General features: G+C 39.0%; 2 protein-coding genes across 6 annotated transcripts in view; one reads left to right on the top strand and one right to left on the bottom strand.

Annotated features, from left to right (window-relative positions):
* Positions 1 to 3,290: 3,290 nt before the first annotated feature.
* Positions 3,291 to 6,880, bottom strand: C1H4orf46 (chromosome 1 C4orf46 homolog). 4 transcript variants are annotated; one of them, XM_029939547.1, is made up of 3 exons: positions 6,792 to 6,880; positions 5,763 to 5,982; positions 3,291 to 4,106 (listed from the first exon to the last, which is right to left on the bottom strand). In XM_029939547.1, exons 2-3 carry the CDS (start codon positions 5,946 to 5,948, stop codon positions 3,951 to 3,953), a joined length of 342 nt encoding a protein of 113 aa, XP_029795407.1. In that variant the 5' UTR covers positions 5,949 to 5,982; positions 6,792 to 6,880; the 3' UTR covers positions 3,291 to 3,950. The 4 variants fall into 4 exon arrangements, with proteins under 4 accessions (XP_029795407.1, XP_029795398.1, XP_029795412.1 ...); XM_029939538.1 differs by lacking the exon at positions 6,792 to 6,880 and adding an exon at positions 6,305 to 6,425; XM_029939552.1 differs by lacking the exon at positions 6,792 to 6,880 and adding an exon at positions 6,148 to 6,281.
* The window catches only part of ETFDH (electron transfer flavoprotein dehydrogenase), a 27,246-nt gene continuing 21,182 nt past the window's right edge, over positions 6,462 to 12,525 (top strand). The window contains exon 1 of one of the 2 annotated variants that reach the window (XM_029939490.1): positions 6,462 to 6,686. In XM_029939490.1, coding sequence (XP_029795350.1) covers positions 6,653 to 6,686 — 34 coding nt within the window. In that variant the 5' untranslated portion in view covers positions 6,462 to 6,652. Of the gene's footprint in view, positions 6,687 to 11,876; positions 11,979 to 12,525 lie in introns of those variants that run through there. The other variant, XM_029939501.1, reaches the window with a different exon arrangement.

The raw sequence follows: 12,525 nt of genomic DNA, 5'->3' as shown, positions 1-12,525 counted from the left end.
GTTGTTAGCTTCGCCCTCAGCTCGCCTCAGTTCCCTCACCATTATGGACTCTTGTCATTACTATGAACTCTGTACTCTGACACCAGAATCCCTTTGAGACCCTGTCCTAGTGAATGCTACCAACAGTCCAACCTAGAAATCCTAGAGTCACCCTTTGGCTCTTGCTTCTCCTTTATCTACCATATCAAATCACCTAGCTCTACCTTTATTCAACCTAATAATAGCTCTTAAATCTATCCACTTCTCTTCATCCCAATTTCCAATACCTTAGATTGTGTGAACATTATGTCTCCTGGCAGTATTTGTAATAACCTTCTAACAAGTTTCTATACCTCCAGTTGTAATTTGTTCAAGTGATTTTTATACATATTTAGAGCTCTCAAAAAAATTAATCTAGGGGCTTCTGGGTTGCTCAGTCAGGTAAGCACTGACTCTTGATTTCAGCTCAGATCATGATCTCATGGTTTGTGGGTTCGAGCCCTGCATCAGGCTCTGTGGAGATAGTGCAACGCCTGCATGGGATTCTCTGTCTCCCTCTCTCTCTCTCAAAAATAAACATTTTGTTTGTTTTTACTTATTTTAAGAGAGAGAGAATGAGTGCAAGTGAGGGAGGGGCAGAGAGAGAGTATCCTAATTTTGGTGTTAGAGACCCACAGGCAAATTATTTCATCTCAGCTTACTTCCTATTGTTTCTATAGACAAAATAACATCACTTTCCTCAAAAAATATTATTAAATAATGCTTATAAAGCTCCTAGCATAGTGCCTATCCCAGTGACTTTTAGCTTCTTGAGGCTTTGCTTTTTCTGAGAGAGAGAGCACAAACAAGGGAGAGGGGTAAAGGGAGAGAAAGAGAGAGAGAGAGAGAGAGAGAGAGAGAATCACAAGCAGACTCCATGCTGAGCAGAATCATGGGCTCATGACCTGGGCTGAAATCTAGAGTCAGACACTCAACTGAGCCACCCAGGCACCCCACCCTCTTGAGCCTTTTAGTTACATTATATATACTAAATTTTCTTCTAAGGTGTATATAGAACTGGTAATGACCTACTAAGCTAAGAAAATAATTTAAGTCCTTAAGAAAATATTTGTTTTGAGCTCTTCCCCAATCCCGCTCATGAAGTGAAGCAAAAAGAAAAATAAAAAGTTATACTTTTTTAAAAGCCACTCTTAAAAATAAGATGAACTTCACTGTGGGCCACGCATGGCAACAAAAACTATCAACAGAGCTGAGCTGTGGGGCTACCAGACTCCTGACACTAGCAGCTCGGAGTTTTAGTGATGAGAGGAATAAACTGAAAGTGTCCACAGAAGGCTCACCTCCTGAAATCAGGGGTTAACCTAAGCTGACTGCAACTCAACAAAATTATAAATTAACTAACAACATGGTTTCTCTTTTCTAATGTAGAAACATACATGGCGGGGAGAGGAAGTCATACATACAAAAATCAAAGTCGTACAAATCATACTTATGATGCAGCTGTAACAGAAGTTACAGGGGACCTTAGCAAAGGGTTAAGCAAATCAGAACAGAACAGGGAGCACGAACCAAACACGTACAGGGTACCTGAATGTCAGATGTAGCATTTGAAATACTGATGCTTGAAGGAACAGCAACAGACATACAAAAATAAACAAGATCCCCAAATCACACCATAAGCAAAAGTTAATCAGATGGATTAAAAACCTAAACATTAAAAACAAAAATTTAACTTTTGGAAAGACATACGGAGAATATCATTATGAAATTTCCTATACAAGCCCCAGAAAGCACTATTATGAAAAATTGCTTAAGATTTCTTAAAATTAGAAACCTTTACTTAAGAAAACTCTACAATGAATATAAGCTACAATAGACAGTTGAAACACAGATAACAGGTCATTAGTTGGTATTCAATATATGGAACCCTACAAATCAATAGGGAAAAGACAAAACCTAATAGAAAAATGGACAAAGGTATGGCATGGCCTCAGAAATCACACACCGCATTTCGTCAATCTCCTAGTGGTTACTAAAGTCAGCACTGTTCAATGTGTGACTATACAGGGACATGAATACCAGGAGCCTGACCACTGTGGCCATCTGGAGGCTAACACATACACAAAAAAGTATTTTGTAGCGCTTGGAAAACATACATATGTATTAAAAATACAAAAACACAAACTAAAATATACACCACCTCTAGAACAATGGTTACCTCTGGGGAGAGAAAGGGTGAGATCAAAGAAGTAACAAAAGTTTCAAATGTATCTGACATTTACAAACACAGATCTGAAGAAAGTATAGCCAAATGCTAACATTGTTTTTAATGTTTATTTATTCTTGAGAAAGCAAAAGAGGGGGAGAAGCAGAGAGGAACAGAAGATCCAAAGATCTGTGCTGTCAGAACAGAGCCCAATGTGGGGCTCAAATCCATGAACTGTGATATCAAGACCTGAGCTGAAGTCTGGACGCCTAACCAACTGAGCCAGCCAGGTGCCCCAAATGCTAACATTTAAGTCTGCATGGTAGGCATATATTATTTATTCATTCAATTTTCCTGTTATGTTTGAAATATTTCAATAAAAAGTTTTAAAATAACGAACCCAAAGAAATGGAAATAAAATTTGCTTTGAACAAGTTTATTTTTATACATTTTTAAAATGGCAATTTTCATGACACGCAAGAAAAATATTTTTCTACTATCAAAATAAGTATCTCTTTGGTATAGAAACACATCATTTGTGTTATGTTTAACTAAAAAAAAAAGGATCAAGAACTATGACTTAATATACTCAACACAACTATTCTTTGCCCATCCATTTGTCCCCTTTTATAACCCTGCTGTGGGTCTTTAGAACACAGATTTGTACACAACTCCTTATCTACAAAGGACTGAGATGCCACATCAAAGATGTCTGGAAGTCATGGAGAATTAGTTGGCTTAATCATTGACACATATGACACAAACCACCCCAAGAGAAAGACAGAGAGAGAATATAAACTGTGGGGCAAGTAGAACATTGTCATTAGTGTCAAATAATATGAAACCAATCGCATCATTTAAATTTGCTGCTTTAAAACCACAGTTAACTTTTTTAGAATTGTATTTAAATTATTATGTGCAAAGCTCAAAAAGTAATAGTACAGAGACATAATTTTGACAAGGCACTTTAAAGAGAACAACCAAACACACAACAACATCAAAAAGCAGTTAACCTAAGAAATAAACAGGAAAAAATATAAAATTCTTTCTCTAGACAGGCTTTCATTTTCTGAAGTAAAAGCTTTTTAAATAGCATCATAAGGAAATAAAAAATATTTATCATATATTTTAAAAGGCTGTCCTCAATTAGAGTTCAAATTCTCTTAAAAAAATGTATTCCTTCAAGGAGTGAGGTTCTGAGTCAATTATTTTTTAGAAAAACAATTACAATTTTCATGCTAAAAACAGGAACAAAAAACAGGTTTAAACTGTACTGTCAACTCTTCAACAAACACTGACTGATTATTGTGTGACACTATTGTTGTTCTAGGTGATGGGGTTACACAAGTAAGACATAATCGTTAGTTCCAGGGAATTGGCCTAGTGGAATGCGGCCAGCATTGGTAACCTTAAAGCTACCTCCCTCAGTCTGTATAATAAAGCTCAACTTCAAACTCTGGCATTCTTGGCATCTTCTTGCAAATTAAATAGAACAATGCTTTACCCATTTTTTTCTGCTATTAATACTGCAGATAACATTATCTACTGATGAAATTAACTTCCATAAAAGAGCCTATGAAAGTTTAGAGGACAGAAACTATTTAAAGATAAATATTACCAGCATCAAATACGACATCAGTATTCTGCTTTCACAAAAGTGAAGGAAACCAAAATAATTTCATTCTGAATACACAGAACTACCTTATACGTATGGCACACGTGCAAATATCATAAATGAGCAAGTATGAATTACTACACAGCCAAATCAGTTGTCAGGCTTCAAAGAATCATAGCCTTCTTTCAAGAGGTCCCTCCATGTTTTAAGGAAACGTGCATTTTCTGTGCATTTGAAGGCGAGCTCTTCCACTTGAGCTGATACTGCAGATGTGGCTTCAAGTAGTTTGGTTAATGAAAATGCAGCCTGAAATGAAAAAAAGAAAGAAAGAAAAAAGAAGCAATAGAAGTCTATTTTTTAAGATGTTCATCTCATTTTATAGTCTAAAAATCACTTAAAACATTGACTCCATTGCCCAAGTTATTTTCCTTAAAAGGAAAAAAAAAATCTTCAAACACCAACTCTTTCAGGGAACCTAAGAAATGCTTTCATATGGAAGTAAGCTTTGAGGAAATAAACCTGCTGGAAAGACTTCCATTTTGCACCAAACATAACAAGTTAGTATATTTTTAACTGAAAATACACTAGGGATGTCTAGCTGGCTCAGTACAGAACATGAAACTCTTGATCTGGGGATTGAGTTCAAGCCCCACCTTGAGTGTAGAGATTACTTTAAAAAAAAAAAGAAAAGAAAATCTTTAAAATGGAAAAATAAAAAAGGAAAGAAAAAAGAAAACACACTAGAGTCTCACTTAACTCAACAAGAGGACATGGATCGCTTAACACGAAGTACCAGAAATACCTGAAGGTCTTACAGACTTATTTCATCGTAAGTAACTCACTAAAAAAAAGCTCACTGATATTTAGTAACAAGGGCAGTGCTCCACTAAGTTTTATCTGTGAGTGCTATTTAAGCCATGAAAATGTATAGACCAAAGAACAGATACTCTGAGCTGACAAACACGAACATAATCAAAAGGAACAAAATCAAACATACAGAAAATATGCAACTTTTGGTGGAATTCTTACTCAAATGTTTTCTTCACCTATAATATAGAATAATACTATTCCTAACATATTCTCTTGAAACCAGTCTTGTTCAGAAAAAACACTGCCTTGTTCAGCATTTTAGTCATCTTAAAAAAAAAAGTGTTAAGCAGTAAGATAATCGAGTTCATTAGCCAGTTTCCAATCTGCACGGGAGGGTCTATTCCACAAAGTTCTCCAGGGGGACAACATCCTACATATCACTTGAGCCACCCAACAGTCCTTACATACAGAAACTCCGGTGGGTGAGTAGGTGGGTGTGCTCGCCACTGGGAATTTGCAATTCAACACAAATCGTACTACGCAGTCTAGCAATCAGAGGGAGGGGTCTTTGACCTAACCGTTAAGGAAACTAATCTAGACTACAAGCGCAGTTAAGGAACCCCTCCAGACTGGGTCCAGCGCAATGCAAGCCTAAGACACAATAATAGCAGCGCCAGCTGGCTCTGGCAGGTGGCCCACTAGAGCAGCGGGATCTTAAGTCCCAAAGGGAAAAAAAAAAATCACAGCCTGATCCTAGGCACCAACAGGCAACAAGGAGGAGGAAGAGAGGGCAGAGACTGCGTGCACACGACGGCGCAGGAGAGCAGAATGGTTTCACGTTACAGAGGGTGACTGAAAGCAGAAGGCGAGACTAAAAGAAAACAGCGAGGGGTGGGGCGGGTGGAGTAACCCCTTATTCCTCCACACTAAATCTAAAGTTGGACTCCTCAGGGATGGGGGATAAAGCGCCTTGGGTCGCCAGTTTACCCAACCCATCCCCCAGACTATACTCTGAACGCGCAGAAAGAAGGGCGACATGCGCCGAACTAGGTGCGCGGACTCCTGGCCCTTCTCTCCCTATCACTGCCACGGTCTATCTTCCAACACGGCCACGGCTGAGTAGGGACGCGGCCCCGGGGCCTAAACACTCACGTCTCCGATCTGCAGCTCCACTTCCTCCAGAGGGTCCACTGTTCGGCCGCTGCTTCTGCTTGGAACTGGCCAGCCCAAACTCACTGGGACGCCGGGGGAAGATGTTGACGAGGCGTCTGAAGACAAGGGAGACGAAGGAGACGGCGGGGGCGGCGAAGAAATCCGCACCGCCTCAGGGTTTGCCATTGAGCCGGGTTGGGACTGCAGAATCCGACTTTAGCTGCCAAACCGACACCAACAGTCTTTCAAATTGCTCGCGCCCAACGCCCAGAAGTCCCGCCTCCTCCCAAACGCAATCCTGCCTAGTATACTCGTGGGTCTCTGCCCAAATCCTCGGATACTAGTCATTTTCTCGGAACAGCCAATCAGATGTCAGTTAATTCACCTTTGGGCAGTTCTTCGCTCCTGCGCAAACCTCCAGTCAGGCTCAGAGAACGCTTGAGCAGAAGACTACAACTCCCAGAATGCCAGAAGGGTCGCTCCACCTCCCACTACTTTTGATGCGCGCGCTTTCTACTACCGGATCTGTGGGTCTCTCTCACCTGCACCCCGGGGGCCTCACCACGCCTTGGTGACACGCAAACTCAGAACCAATCCTCAGCCTGAAGTCGGGGGTGGGCTGGGACTCCCTTTCCTTTTCCTCTTTCGGAACGTGACCCGGAAGTCTCTGCTAGCCATCGCGTCATGCGTGGCGCCGGCGCAGAGCGAGAAAGAGGCGGGAACACCGTGAAGCCAAAGCCGTGGGTAGAACTGGGAGGTAAACTTCAGCGGAGGTGTTGGCCCTTCTCGGCAAGTGATGGCGCCCCCCGCGGCCTAGAGGTCCAGCGCCAGCGGCGAACCACAGATAGCCTTTCCGTTGTGTCCCACCGACAGTCCTGGGACCAGTGAATATGTTGGTGCCACTAGCCAAGCTGTCCTGCCCGGGTGAGAGACAACTCCGGGCGGGGATAAACGGAGGAAGGTCGTAGAGTCAGGGCGAAAAGGGCAGGGTCACACCTGGGGGGGGGGGGGTGGCGGCTAGACACCTACCTCTCTCCTCCGGCTATCCTGGCGTTCACTGGTTAAAATAGGACAAAGGCCACGCTGTCCGCACCTGGCAGTATACCCTAGATTCCTCCCCTTGTAGTTGTCCCATTTGGAACAGTTGACAAACTAGGCTAAAGGTCATGGTCGGAGGAAACTTGTCAACAGGGCCCTCCTGTGGACTCCTGAACTGAATCCTCCCAAATTCTGGTCCAAAAACTTATCCGATGATTCAGGTGTTATATGTTACATTGTGTGAAATGGATAAACTATTTGCACAGTTTTTCTTCTCGGTCGTGTATTGATATTCGTCTTTCTAGCCATCCTAGTCCATTCTTAAGATTTTGAAGTCCGATCTGTGACGTCATGACTAACATCTATGTGCTGCCCACATCTGGAACCAGGAATTTTTCTACATTGTCTAAAATTAACTTTAGAGGCTTATCCTGCTGTTGGATGCTCCTAGAACCGTCATGATGACTTGTGAAAATACCTCATTGCCTTCCCTTTCTCTTAAGTAAGAAAAATAATAATGTAGTTGGATGGTCTTTGGTTGGTTTTACTTAAAAACAAAAATATTTTAAAAATTCAAAGAACTTCACTACATAATCTTGAATTTTGTCATAGTGGTCAGCCACTGTACATCTCTTTCCTTCCTATGTTTACCATAATCTTTAATTATTGATTTTGAGGCCAAATTTTTGCTTTAAAAATTATTTTATTGGAAAGAGTAAATCATAAAAATGTGTTAATTCTGCAGTTAGGTACTAAACAATAATTAGACAATGCCAGGCATTTATGTCTCCGATTAATCAGAAAAGAAAGGGAAAAAAAATCTTGTTTTCATCACAGCATAGATTCCATTACTTCACAGATCATTTCAAATCCGATCAGAACTTGACTGATGTTGGAAGGATTGAGACTGAGCTTGGGTGGGATCATCTGAATTCCTGTTTATCTACTGTAAATGGGGATGAGCTGCCCCACAATTTTTATAAGGTCATGAAGGATAAGATGTATTCAAATTGAAAATTCTTGTGTTTTAATTTTTAAGTTGATTTACTTTAAGAGAGGGAGAGCACGCTCGTGCACTGGCACACACCAGCAGGAGAGAGCAGAGAAAGAGATAATCCCAAGCATCAGGCTCTGCACTCTCATCACAGTCTGACGCCCGGCTCAGTACCATGAACTCTCAGATCATGACCTGAGTCGAGATCAAGTAGGATGCTTAACTGAATGAGCCCCCCAGGCACCCCTAAAATGGGAAACTTTTAATTATTCAGTATTTCCATTAAAATATAAATTTTATTATTTGTTTCAAATCCATGCAAAAGTCTTTGTTGATCTTTACTAATTATTTGTTATAGTCCATATTTAGAAACTTATTCATTTGCAAAGTGTCTAGCTGACTCAGTCGGTAGAGCATGTGACTCGATGTGAGGAGTGTAAGTTCGAGTCCTACGCTGGGTACAGAGTTTACTTAAAAAATAAAATCTAAAAAAAAAAAAAAGAAAAGAAACTTGTTCATTTGCAGATAGATGCTTCATTATAAAAGACAAGTTAAAAACTAGGAAAGGCCTCATTTTTTTATTATTGCTCTATAAACCAAGTTACTTTTGGAAATTAAGCCAGAGATTTGCAGATTGCTGGATTATAGTGAAAATTGTAACTAAGAAGATATCCATTTAGTTACCAAATATGAATTAGCCCCTTGATTTTTGTGAGAGTTATACTAGGTCCTATACCATAGTATTTCCAAGGCAGACTGACAATAAACTTGAGAGCTGATGGAGTGAGCAGAGTTAGAATAACTTGCTGAAGGTTTTGTTGCTATTAATGAATTCAAACACAAGGTAGACATACTCCAAAACGTATGCCCTTAACCACTGTCTTTTTCCATTTTGCCCTTTTTTATTTGTTTGTTTTGTTTTTAATTAATAAACTTAATTTTGGGAGGCAGTTTTAGGTTTAATGAAAAGTTGAGCAGAAAATACAAAGACTTTCCGTATAACTTTCCCCCATCCCCCATTAACATCTGGTATTGACTGGTACATTTGTTACAATTGGTGAGCCAATTTTGATACATTGTTATTAGAGTTCATTCTTTGTATTGTACATTTTGTGTACACTCGACAAATGTGTAATGACACGTATCCACCATTAATTACATTGTTGTATAGAATAGTTTAACTACCCCTAGAACCTGCTGTGTTCCACATATTCATCCCTTCTTCCCTCTTCCTGAACCCATGGCAACCACTGATCTTTTTAATGTCTCTATAGTTTTACCTATAGAATGTCACATAGTTGAAATCATGCAGTATATAGACTGGCGTTTTCAGATTGCCTTCTTGCAATATGCATTTAAGATTCCTCTGTGTCCTTTCATGTCTAATAGTTCATTTCTCTTAGTGCTAAATAATATTCTATTGTTTGGATGCACCCTAGTGTATCTGTTTACTCATTCACCTGTTGAAGGACATCTTCCAGGTTTTGACAATTATGAATAAAGCTGCTATACACATTCATGTGAAGGGCTTTTTTTGGTAAATTCTGGATATTTTCTTTATTTTATTGTGATAAGAACTCTTAACATGAGATAGGCCCTCTTGACAAATGTTTAAATGTATGTTATTGTTGACTAAAGATACACTGTTGAACATCACATCTCTAGAGCTTACTCATCTTGCTTGACTGCAGGTTTTTGTGTGGACATTAATTTTCATCTCATTTGGGTAAATACCAGTGGGTACAATTGCTGGATCATTTGTTAAGAGCATGTTTTAGCTTTGTAAAAAAATGCCAGACTGTCTCCCAAAGTGGCTGTACCACTTTGCGTTCCCCCTAGCAGTGGATGAGAGATCCTGGTGCTCCACACTCTGGTAGAAAGAAGTTTTTAATCTTTTGTGTGTGTGGCTATAAATATTCTTTTTTAAATAACAGTTTTATTGAGATACATTACATACCGTACAATCACGCCATCTAAAATATAGCTCAATGGTTTTTAATATAAACGCACAGTTGTGCAACCCTCCCCACGGTCTGATGAAATTCAGAACATTTACATCACCTTATAAAGAAACCTCGCTGCATTAGCAGTCACGCTTCAACCTCTCCAGCCCTCGGCAACAACTAATCTATTTTCTGTCTTTATAAATTAGTCTAGTTTGGATATTTTATCTTCATGGAATCCTGTAATACATGGTCTTTCCCTGCTGGCTTCTTTCATGCAGCAATATGTTTTCAATGTGTACCATATTGTAGTATATATCACTGCTCTAATTCTTTTTGTTGCTGAATAATATTCCATTTATGAACATATAACTGTTTATCCATTCACAAACAGACATTTGGGGTTTTTTCTATAATTTAGCGGTTATAAATTGTGAATCTATGAACATTCATGTACACGTTCTTGTGTATTTTCCTTTGTCTTAGGTGTATATCTAGGAGAGAGTGATATAGAAACTCTGTGTTTAATTTTTGAGGAACTGGTAGACTGTTTTCCAAAGTGGCTGCACCATTTCACATCTCTGCCAGCTGTGTATGAGGGTTCCAGTTTTTCCACATCCTCATCAGCACTTGTTCTTTCCCTCTTACTGCTTATAGCCTTCCTGTACAAAGTATTACCTCTTTATGGTTTTGATTTGCATTTCCCTGGTGATTAATGATGTTGAGCATCTTTTTATGTGCTTATTGGCCACTTATATATCTGCTTTGGAGAAATGTCTATTCAGATTCTTTGTCTCACTTTTTATCTGGTTTTGTTTCTTTTTTGATCTGGTTGTCTTTTATTAGAAATGAGTTTATTATGTATACTTGATACAAATCCCTTATGAGATACGCGATTTGCAAATATTTTCTCCATTCCATGGGTTATCTTTTCGCTTTCTTGATGGCATCCCTTGAAGATAAAAGGTTTTTATTTTGTTGAAGTATAGTTTATCTATTCTTTTTTTGTTGTTGTTGCTTGTGTTTTTGATGTCAAGACAAAGAAACATTTGCCTAATCCAAAGTCACAAAGATTTACACCCATATTTTTTTAAAAAGTCATAATATTAGCTCTCACATTTGGGTCTTTGAAGCTTTTTGAGCTAACTTTTGTATCACCATAATCTTAGTCTTTTAACTTTTTATTTTGAAGTAATTTTACACTAACAGAAGCATTGCAAAGATAACAGAGTTCCCATATACCCTTTGCCCAGCTTAACTACTTACATAACCATAGCATAATTATCAAAACTAAGAAATTGCTATTGATGCAATACTATTAACTAAACTGCTGACTATTTGGATTTTCTTATTCTGTCTTAGAATCCATTCCAGGACACCACATTGCTTTTAGTTGTCATGCCTCCTTAGTCTAGTTCGGTGTGATAGATCCTCTGTCTTTTCTTGTCTTTCATGACCTTGGTACTTTCAATATGTACTGGCCAGGCATTTTGTAGACTGCCCTCAATCTGAATTTGTCTGATGACTTCTCATAATTACACTGAGGTTATAGATTTGGGGGAAGTATGCCACATAGGTGAAGAGCCCTTCTTTTCTTATCAGGGAGTATGTTTTACCAACATATCTTATTGCCAGTAATGTTAAATTGATCATTTGGTTAAGGGGTCTGCTGTATTTCTCCACTGTAAAATTAATATTTTTCCCTTTCATACTCTACTTGTTGGAAGCTAGTCACTAATTGCAGCCTACACTCAGAAGCAGAGAAACAAATAATCAATGAATATATCACCATAATCTTTTATACTTTGACTTTCTCTGTTAAACTCAGACCAAATGGAATTCATTTTGATAGGAAGAAAAAGGTACATTTTTTTTCCCAAATGACTTTCTCCCTATCTTTGACCATTTAATGAGTAACCATCTCTTCTCCCTGATTAGAAATGGCATCTTTATCAGACATCAAATCCTGAATTCTTTATTCTTTTCCTTTGATTATTCTATCTCTTCTGTAACAGACTTTTAATTATTATAGCTCCAAATACAAGTTTCTATCCTTGTCAGGGCTATTCCCATGGGAGGATTCTCTGTCCTATATATATGCATGTGTATAAAATGGGAAAGATTATCAAGGAGAAGACTACTGGAGAAGAGACACTGAAATTGAAGATCCAGGTCAAAGGGAAGGCTTCAGATGGAGGGATGTCCCTCTGAAGATGGGGAGGGATCAGCTTCATCATCCAGGTGGGAGGATTAATCTAAATGAAGGGAAATGACATCTGTTAATACCTAAGAGAATGAACAAAAGTAGACACAAATATAGATGACTTTAGAAGTTGTTGCCAAGGAAATAGGAATGTTCCCACCTGATTGCTTCTTTCTATGATGTTTGATGTGTTAGGGTATCTGCTTCAGATAATGGAGGGAAGGGGTAGAGTTGAAGGTTTTAGAATAGAGGTTTAATGAATATTATTGCAGATAAATCTTTGCATGCTTCTGTTTATTTCTATTTTCTAACTTAAAGAATATGTAATTTTTAAAGCTCTCCAAAGATATTGTCATATGGGAGAGTTAATTAAAAAAAAATTTTTATGTCTTTTATTTTGAGAGACGGAGACAGAGAGTGAGCAGGACAGGGGCAGAGAGAGAGGGAGACACAGAATCTGACGCAGGCTCCAGGCTCTGAGCTGTCAGCACAGAGCCCAACGTGGGGCTCGAACCCACAGACCATGAGATCGTGACCTGAGCCAGAGTCAGACGCTCAACTGACCCACCCAGGCACCCCAAGAAG

Source organism: Suricata suricatta, chromosome 1 (genome assembly GCF_006229205.1).
Source record: "Suricata suricatta isolate VVHF042 chromosome 1, meerkat_22Aug2017_6uvM2_HiC, whole genome shotgun sequence".
Lineage (NCBI taxonomy): Eukaryota > Metazoa > Chordata > Mammalia > Carnivora > Herpestidae > Suricata > Suricata suricatta.
The sequence above is the reverse complement of the archived record's forward strand: the minus strand, read 5'-3'. Positions and strand labels throughout refer to the sequence as shown.